Genomic DNA, 10629 nt, shown 5'->3' with positions numbered 1-10629 from the left:
AGATATCTTCAATCTAATTATAATCCAGAACTCGACTATATATTTAACTAAGTAATACCGCAAGTCTTCTTAAAAAATATTATTCCAATCAACTATAAATAAAAGCACTATTTTTATTATTATTATTAATAATAAATTAAAATCAAACAACTTGTTAGGTTTGGTGACATTTGACATCTAAAAGTCCAATATTATCTTGCTACCCAAGTTTTCATTAATCCATAATAATAAATCAAATCAAAAACAATAATAATAATCAATCAAACTGAAAGAAAACCTTCAGTTCCCCCCCCTTAGCCGCGTTTCGTGTTTCCATATATCCGTCGATACTCGTGGCCCAAAACTAGAACAAACAAATATCTGGTATTTTCGTCGAACACCTCACAGGCACTTTCTTTCTTTCTTTCTCCCCCTCTCATATCTTCCCCCAAATTCACACACTCGCATGCCAATTCCTTCAACGAAATCACACCAATTCATCTCGAAATCATGATGTTCTCAAGGCTCGCCCGCTCAATCGCTCGATCCTCTCGTTCTAGGGTAAGCTTTGTTCGAATGGATTTGTGTTTTCTAATTGATTGTGTTTATGTTTTGATTTTGTTGTTTTCAATCGTTTGGTAGAATGTTTTGAGCGGAAGATCGCAGATTTTGACCGTTTCTGTGTATGAATCTCGGGTTAATGGAAACGGAGATGAAAGTTTGAGGATTTTGAGGCGGTTTTTAGGTTCGTTAGCGGGGAATAAAGATATAAATGGTGGTGGATTGTCGAGTAAGGTGTGTGTTTCGGATATAAGTTGTGTTCTTGCAAACCCTAGGTTCAGAAGGTTCTTTTCCAGTGAAGCTCCTAAAAAGAAGAGTAAGATTAACTTCTTTTTGTATTGTTTTCTTGCTGATATTAATATGCATACTATTAATTTCACTGATTTTGAATCACTTGTGGCACCTGATTGTTTTGTTGAAGATGAATTTGATAAAAGTAACCTTTTGGATTGCTATTAGTGGTTATGTTTTGACCTAATTTATGCAAATTGAACATATGGCTATGTTTTCTATTTTTTTTTTTTTTTTTTTTTTTTTTTTTTTTGTGCAGATTATGAGAACTTCTATCCCAAGGAAAAGAAGGAAACTCCAAAGGGGAATAACCAGAAATCTGAATCTAAAGGTTAGATAGCTTGCTTTCTGAGTTTAGATGCTATAATTTGGAGTGTTGTTATTATAGTCTTTATGTATTTGTATTGTTTGTTAGTAGTTTTACTTGATTTAATCACTAAGTGTGCTAGAAATAGGCTACTCTTAGAATGAACATGCATATTCATTTGTAGTTTGGACCTCTTGTTGATATATTTCCTGTGAAAATATGAACAGGCTAGAATGAACATCGATCATGGATATTTCTTGAATGTGTAATCTAATAATAGGAACTATTGTAATGCATATTCGAGTATATTTCTATCTTATATGCATGGCCAGGTGTAATATCATGTTTGGTAAGACTGGTCAATGATGTTTTTAGCCTCCCTTGTGTTGATTAATGCACCTCTCTGAGCGGATTAGGCAAGATTTGCTAGATTTGCACCTCTCTGAGGACATGGCCGAGGACAGAACTTCGTGGAGACGTAGGATTAAGGTTAAGGACTTTTAAGAGGGTGGCCTGGTTTTTGCTTTACATTCTCGTCTTATTAGTTTAATTTTTCATTTTGTATGAGGTGTGATATAGCTTTTATAAGTCCCCACCTAGTCCCGGTGTCGTAGTTTTACTAACAGGTACTTATTCATTTATGTGTTTATTTTGATTATTTTTATTACCCCTTCTTTTAGTAGTGTGTGCTTATATGATGTCCCAGAAGATTATGTCTTGGGTTCCCCCCCCCCCCCCCCTCTCTTTTAGTAGTGTGTGCTTATATATTTACCTAGAAGCTTATATCTTGGTTATGGTTTTTAGAGCCGGGGGTCTCACTGGAAGCAGTCTCTCTATCCCTGGGATAGAGGTAAGGCTTGCCTACATCGTACCCTCCCCAGACCCTGTCAATAGCTTCGCTATAGGTGGGATTATACTGGGTATGGTTGTTGTTGTTGTGTTGATTAATGCAAAACTTTCAAAAGTATTGATTTTTTTGGTAAATGACAAATTGGTCGCATTCATCGTTTGTTTGTTTTAGTACTAATGACTTTATACAACGTGTAGAGGAATCAAATGCAGAAGATGATGGAGGTTTCTTTCCAAAGCAATTTCAATTCCAAATACCCATTCCTATGCTAGTGATTGGATTGTTGCTCTTTTCATCGCTCTCGTTTGGTCCTCGTGAACAAAAACAGGTCAGCAAAGGTTAAATTTTACCGTAGATTTATATTGTATAGTATTGACTATTGATGTTAACATGTTTTTCGTTTTGCTTTTGTTATTTACAGATTAGTTTCCAAGAATTCAAAAACAAGCTTCTAGAACCAGGCTTGGTGGATCACATAGTTATATCCAACAAATCAGTTGCAAAAGTATATGTCCGAAACACACCCAGGAATCAATCAACTGATGGCTCTATGGAAGGAATCGATTCACCCGCAAAAGTTAACACAAGCCAATACAAGTACTATTTCAATATTGGGAGTGTTGAATCTTTCGAGGAGAAACTAGAGGAAGCACAAGAAGCACTCGGCATAGATTCTCATGATTATGTTCCTGTCACATATGCTTCTGAAATGGTTTGGTATCAAGAAATTATGCGGTTCGCACCCACACTTTTGTTACTGGGATCCCTTTGGTACATGAGTCGGAGAATGCAAGGTGGTTTAGGGGTTGGCGGTGGTGGTGGAAAAGGTGCTCGTGGGATATTCAATATTGGAAAAGCCCATATTAATAAAGTCGATAAGAATGCAAAAAATAAGGTGCTTTTTTCATCTCTTATATAGTATAGAGTATAATATCTCCGATATATCGGTTATCGTTCTGGTGAGATAGTGGTGCAAAATATCGGTACCGATACTATCGGCGATGTTGATCGATATATCACCGATTCTCCTGATATCAGTGCCTTTCTTCTTAGTTCTACTATTCGTCTTTCTTCTTATTGCTGCTATTAGTGTTTTAAGTCTTAATTGTTAACTGTTAGTGTTTTAAGTCTTAATGAGTTCCTATTTGCTGCAATTGTTAGTGTTTTGCAAGTTGCAAAAGGTTACTTTGTTAATGGTATGAGACTAGACCTGAATTATTAGTTTTAAATTGCTATATATATAAATTCAGCATGATATTAAAATTACCGATATCCCATCGCGATAACCGATATCTCAAATACCGGTCCTTGACCGATATCCGATTTTTTACTACATTAACTGCATAGAGTATAGATCATCTTTCTGTTTTTAACCTATGCTTTCACAAAGTTCTTTGCTACAATTAAGTATTTTGGTGTTTGTATTGAGTTTGAAACTGATTATCCAGTTATCGTGCTATGTGGTCATAATAATCCGGTTTTAATGTTTGGATAAACATAATCACTTCAATCTTTTATACAGGTCTTTTTCAACGATGTCGCTGGGTGTGACGAAGCAAAACAAGAAATCATGGAATTCGTGCACTTTCTCAAAAACCCGAAGAAATACGAGGAACTAGGAGCCAAAATCCCAAAAGGTGCTTTACTGGTGGGCCCACCTGGGACGGGGAAAACCCTTTTAGCTAAAGCAACCGCAGGAGAATCTGGTGTCCCATTTCTCTCAATATCAGGATCAGATTTTATGGAGATGTTTGTCGGTGTGGGCCCATCTAGGGTTAGAAACTTGTTCCAAGAAGCCAGACAGTGTGCACCGAGCATCATTTTCATCGATGAAATTGACGCAATTGGTCGAGCCAGGGGTCGTGGTGGGTTCTCGGGTTCAAACGATGAGAGAGAAAGCACACTTAACCAACTTCTGGTTGAAATGGATGGGTTCGGAACCACTGCTGGTGTGGTTGTTCTTGCGGGCACGAACCGTCCGGATATTTTAGATAAAGCGTTGTTGAGGCCCGGAAGATTTGATAGACAAATTAGTATTGATAAACCGGATATCAGAGGACGTGAACAAATTTTCCAAATTTATTTGAAGAAGCTTAAGCTTGATAATGAACCGTCGTATTTCTCTCAGAGACTTGCTGCTCTAACTCCGGGTTTTGCTGGTGCTGATATTGCGAATGTTTGTAACGAAGCGGCGTTAATTGCAGCTAGAGGTGAAAAAACTAAGATAACCATGGAACATTTCGAAGGTGCCATTGATAGGGTTATCGGTGGGCTAGAGAAGAAAAACAAGGTAACATGAAGCAGTTATATAAATAATAATATAAATAAATATTATTAAATAACAAGTTGGGTTACTGTAGCGTCCATCACATCGGAGCTTTAGTAACTTTCTTTTTTCTTTTTTTGTTCATTTTTGTCTTTTTTTTTTTTTTTTTACTTTGAACCCTTAACTTTCAGTTACATTTACACCCCTTAACTTCCTAAAAACTTATGAAATTTCATTTTGACGCCCCTCGAAGTTTTAAGTGCTTATTTGTATATATGTACATATCAGTATAAATTCAAGTTGGTTTACCTTTCGAGTTTCAACGTAAATTTTGTCAGGTCAAATGTAATACGTTTTCGTGCATATTTTTATGTACATTTTCAGTTGGTCTACGTTTTGACGTAAGTGCTGTTTGGAAAGGAGACGGGTCAAATATAATATGTTTTCATTAGACGGTATAAACTTGAGTTACTTTACGTTTCGAATTAATTTTTTTAGGAAAAAACTCGGGTCAAATATAAAATGCTTCCGTGCTTATTTTTATGTATGTTTTCGTTTGGTCTACATTTTGACGTAAATTTTGCTCGGAAACAAGTCGGGTATAATACGTTTTCATTAGACGGTATAAATTCGTGTTACTTTATGTTTCGACGCCGCTGCAACGCGCGGGAGAAATTTACTAGTTTTTGTTAGTTAACAATTAACATATTAATTATTTACATGTCATAACAAAGATGGACAAAAAAGGGTACTGTGAACACAACCTGACCTGTATTTAAACATTACATGTTTTGATGCAAGCTATTTTGATCTGTTTTCTGATCCAGCGCATGTGTTAATACTGCTTTTGTGACAGGTTATAAGCAAGCTTGAAAGGAGAACTGTAGCGTATCATGAAGCGGGCCATGCGGTTGTCGGGTGGTTTTTGGAACATGCAGAACCTTTGTTGAAGGTGACGATTGTTCCTCGTGGTACAGCAGCACTTGGTTTTGCTCAGTATGTACCGAGCGAGAACCTACTTATGACCAAAGAACAACTTTTTGACATGACTTGTATGACTCTTGGTGGCCGGGCTGCAGAACAGGTAATTTTGCTTGCTTTAGGATTTAATAAATGTTATATTTCATGCACCCGATGAACAATTGCTTAACTGACACATACCTTATGTTTGATTTTAACCAGTTGTCTCAAAAATGTCAAATGTTCCTTTAACTCTTTATTATTAGAACGGGTCAGTATATGCTTGGATGTGTTATGAAACTGATAATATGATTGTTGGGAGTTGAATTCGTGATACAATGATACTAGGTTAGAACCCCGTGTATTACACGGGTTGAATAAATGTAATTTTATATATTAAATATAAAAAGTTATATCTTTATGAAACTCGTATATTGTACGGGTTAAATAAATATAATTTTATATATCAAATAATAAAAAAAGGTTATATCTTTAAAAACCATGTGTATTACACAGATTAAATAAATGTAATTTTGTATAATAAGTACTAAAAACGTCGTATCTTTAAAAAACCCGTGTATAGTCGGGTTGAAAAATCTACCAAATAAAAAGAAAATTATTAAAAACCCCGTGTATTACACGTATTGAATAAATCTAATTTTACTTGGCAGATGATAAAAAGTTATATCTTTAAAAACTTCGTATATTACACGGGTTATATAAATGTAACTTTGTATAGTAAATAATAAAAAAGTTAAATTTTTAAAAACCCCGCATTTTACACGAGTTGAATAAATATAATTTTGTATACCAAATAATAAAAAGTTATATTTTTAATAAATTAGAATAACATTTAATATTAATTTATTATTTATATATTTAATATAAGATAAGTAGGAAAGAGAGGTATTTGTTTTAAAAATATATTAACTTAACAATTTAGATTTGAGGATTATATTTTTTTAAAGTATGATAAGATTTAATATTAATTTATTATTTATTTAGTTAATATAAAATAAGTATAGATTTGAGGATACCTTCAATGAATGACACGTGTCCAAAAATTGGTTTCTTTTATTATAGTAGATAGATTACTTGTTGGAGTTTTAGATAATAATTTCTAGGGGTGAGCATAAAACCAAAATAACCAAAAACCGAATTAGTCAATTAATTGAATGGATCAGTTAAGAAACTCTAATAACCGAACATGTCAGTTTCGGTGAAAGCTCATAACCGATACGAATCGTGCTCATCCCTTATAATTTGTATTACTTTTTATTTACAAATAGTTTATGGGAAATATTATTCTTAGTTAACAGAAAACAAATCGTCATATATTAAAATTGATACTTTAATAATATAAGAGAAACCCCTTTTTGGTTACCTGATTAAGCTTATTTTGTTGATTTCGTGATTAAAGGTGATATTGGGAAAGATTTCAACCGGGGCACAAAACGATTTGGAGAAAGTAACAAAAATGACATACGCTCAAGTTGCAGTATACGGGTTCAGTGAAAAGGTAGGTCTACTCTCATTCCCACAAAGGGAAGACGGAATGGAGATGACTAAACCATACAGCAGCAAAACCGGTGCAATTATCGACACGGAAGTCCGAGAATGGGTCAACAAGGCGTATACCCGCACGGTTCAACTTGTCGAAGAACACAAAGAAAAACTTTCCCAAATTGCCGAACTTCTGCTTCAAAAAGAAGTCCTTCATCAAGAAGATTTACTTAAAGTTTTGGGTGAACGCCCGTTTAAAGCGCCTGAAATGACCAATTACGACAGATTCAAGCTCGGGTTTGAAGAAGATGCGAAAACGGGTCAAGCCGAACAGGGTGGTGGCAGCGGTGAAGACAGCCAGACCCCACTTGAGCCAGAAGTAGTTCCTGCATAGAAATGTTGTTATTTGGAAAAATTAAGGTTCTTCCTCCCCATTTGGATTTGAAAAAGATTTGGGTGGAGGGTGTCATAATTCAAGTTGTGTTATTTGATGACGTATTTGGCTTAATGCTAATGATCCACAAAGAACACAGGATGTAAAGGTCACGTGCTGCATTTTATTTATATTTCTCTGAATATTTTTTCCTGACTTTGTTGATTCTGTTTTAGACGTTAAAAGCTAACAGTTTTTTTATTTCTTTTTCATTTTTAAGTTGGATTTAAATAGTTTTTCAATGTACGCTTGTTAAATAATAAAACTTCTGTAACAAAAATAAAACAAGCTATTTTGAAGGGCACATGTCTAGATTTTGGTTGGTCGTTACAAATTCTGGTTCCATGTATGAAGTTTGAATTATGTTGTGATTATATTGTTTGGTTGGTCGTTACAAATTATGTTGTGATTATATTGTTTGAAGTTTGAACCTTAACTAATTGGATGTCTTGGATAGTCTTAGGGGCTGTTTGGTAGCCTCTTAATGACCATTCAGATACTACCTCTTAATGGTTTAAAACCTCTGAATGAATAAGAGGTAACCTCAAGTCTGAATGGTTAAGAGGTAACCTCTGAATGGTAAATCATCACATGTTACATTCTTCTACTTTCTCATTAGTAAAATTCTTAATGGTTCCATTAAGAGGTAGCCTCTTAATGATCATTCAGAGGCTACCAAACAGCCCCTTAGATAAGTTTCGCAAAGCGGTTGGGTTGGGTAATTAATAAAATTGAGTTTTTTAGAAAAATTTGGATCGGGTCACAACAATCATGTATAAAATGGATTTGTTTTGATGGGTTGTTTTAGGAAAAAAAAAGTTATCAAAGTCGGTTTATATGGTCTGTTTATAACGGTTAGTGATGAGGGTGGTAGTTAGATGAGGATGCAGTAGTGATACTGTGATAGTAGTTGGATAAGGTTTAGAGACAATTAAATCCCGAGTTTGATTCCTACAAGAGAATTTTTATCAGATTTATTGGGTTTTCTTCTGAATTGGTGTATATGGTGGTTTCGCTCGTGGTATGATGATACTCCAGTGATCAAAATTTGTCGTTAAAAATGTAGCGGTAGTAGTGATGGAAGTGCCAACTGCGGTGCAAGTGGTATGCTTCTTCATTTGGGCCTGTTTCAATCAGGCAACTTTTAAAATAAATGATTTATATTATTAATTTTTTATAAATAAAGTAAGCTCAAATAGATACTTTAATACAATAAATTTAGTAGACCTGGTGAGTCCATAAACAATTTATTATTATCCAAATCAAGAATTTTATAAATAATGAATAATAAATAGTTGGATATAGTCTTAGAAATATGCTTTAGAGATACTGATATCAATCATGTCCAAAATTCTAGAATCATATTAGTTCTCGAGGGAAATGCTTTCATTTATACTGTATATATACAAGTCTATACGGTTGGTCAACAATAGAAAGAAGCCAAGCCATAGGGTGAAAGTGCAACCATATCACTAGGGGTGTGAATTTCTGACACGACCCGAAAACACAACACGAACCTAACACGAAATTCGTGGGTTTAGGTTTAGGATAAATGGATCTGGGTCAGTTTCAGGTTGAACCCGCGAACCCGTTTAGCTAAACGGGTTAGGTTCGGGTCAACCTGGTCGGGTTGGCGGGTTGACCCGTTTAACCCTTTCATATTAATTATATTTTTTTACAATATATTTTATGAAATAAATTAAATTGGGTATCTATTTTATGTCATAATTATAACTTAAAAAGAGAAATTCACATAAGATTTGACAATTTAAATGTAATTGTATTATATACGTTTGTATTTTTTTAAGTAAATTTTAAATTGAATATACTAACTTGTGGAAAAAATTAAAAAAATCAAAAGATTCGGGTTGAACGGGTCGTGTTTGGGTCAACCCACGAATATTCGGGTCGGGTTCGTGTTCATATGTAAGACACAATTTTCGGGTTCGGGTCGGGTTCGGGTTCGTATAAAATTTTCGGGGTCGGGTCGGGTTGAACCCGCTAACCCACGAACACGACCCGTTTAACACCCCTACATATCACGAGCATGTTATGATGGTGAGAGAATGTCGTGAACAAAATGTTAAAAGATTGGGTTCACTCGAAAATGTGTTTAACTTGGAGGTACATGGTTAATCCTATTTATATTTGAGTAGTGTCCTAACAATCAAGTTATCAAGTAAAGACTTGTGGTGGAACTAGTTACGTGTCTAGTCACTCTACCAGTCAAAAGTTGAGGTAAAAGAAAAACGGAACTGATAAACCATACTCATAAACTAGATAATGATTGATCTATGATTTTACTCATGCCACACTACATTCATCAAAACAGGTCCATAAATACTATACGTTCAAAATAAAGTAAAATGCCAAAATCGTCCCTTAGGTTTGGTCATATTTGCTTGTTCCATCCAAAATCATCTTAATTTGCAATTTCTATCAGAATCACTAATACTATTCAAATTAAGTGTTAACTCATGGACAATTTGGACATTTCACCATATTTTTTCCTTTTTTTAAATATTTTTATTAACCTTCAGATAAAAACCAAAGAAATTAATTTTAACCCTATTCCCCCCCCCCCCCAACCTCTTTATATCTCTCCCTATCTCTAACATTAATTCACCAATACCGAACCCACTTCCCATCGCACCACCCACCACCTATTTCCTTTCCAACCAAGTTATGTTTCTAGTAATAGTTCCAACATCGAGACAAAGCAACAATGGTGTCGACCATAGATTCAAGCAACAACAATAGGTGAAACAACTACAACCGGCAACTGAAGATGGGTTGGTGGTGTCTGGTGTCGATTACACCCCGAGGGTGACTATATTTACTCTATGATAGTGACGATTGGAATATCCTTGGGTTTCAACTACAAGGTTTTGAGGGTGGTGTTTGTGGTGGACAATGGTGGAGGATGGTGGTTGTGGTGGCGGGGTGGTGATGGAGTGGTGGTAGTGATGGTGTACAGTGGTGGTGAGATGGTGGGGTAGGTAGTGGTGGTTGTGTAGTGATTGTGTGTGTGCGTTAACAACTTGTACCGGCTTTAATATGTTGTACTTTAGCTAAATGGACAAAAATGCCCTGCACCTTAACAAAAAATTAACAGAAAAAATAAAGAGTAAATTGCAAGTTTTGTCCTTTATATATATATATATATACCATTTTGCAGACAGTGTCCTTTGCCGCAAAACTTGACGAGATTTGTACTTAATGTTTCTTTATTTAATAAGAAAAATTAATTGGGTTAGGCTCAAGGGACATACTGTGCAAGATTTTGAAACATTAAGTACAAAACGCGCCAAGTTTTGCGACAAAGAACACCGCCTACAAAAAGGTATATAGATAAAGGACCATCTTGTAATTACTTAAAAATAAATTATGTTAGTGATTTCAATGGAATGACATTAACACGCAAACCTCAAGGACTAAATGAAAAAAAAGTCATTTTAAACGGAACAAGCAAACATGAC

At 35.0% G+C, this 10629-nt stretch overlaps 1 protein-coding gene across 1 annotated transcript; it reads left to right on the top strand.

Annotated features, from left to right (window-relative positions):
• Positions 1-263: 263 nt before the first annotated feature.
• Positions 264-7362, top strand: LOC110895268 (ATP-dependent zinc metalloprotease FTSH 10, mitochondrial). The gene is made up of 8 exons (XM_022142549.2): positions 264-540; positions 622-856; positions 1091-1162; positions 2186-2316; positions 2410-2883; positions 3511-4278; positions 5111-5338; positions 6635-7362. Exons 1-8 carry the CDS (start codon positions 490-492, stop codon positions 7109-7111), a joined length of 2436 nt encoding a protein of 811 aa, XP_021998241.1. The 5' UTR covers positions 264-489; the 3' UTR covers positions 7112-7362.
• The last annotated feature ends 3267 nt before the right edge of the window (positions 7363-10629 follow it).

The sequence above is a fragment of the Helianthus annuus genome, chromosome 8, assembly GCF_002127325.2.
Source record: "Helianthus annuus cultivar XRQ/B chromosome 8, HanXRQr2.0-SUNRISE, whole genome shotgun sequence".
Lineage (NCBI taxonomy): Eukaryota > Viridiplantae > Streptophyta > Magnoliopsida > Asterales > Asteraceae > Helianthus > Helianthus annuus.
This window is presented reverse-complemented; position numbering and strand designations above follow the sequence as displayed.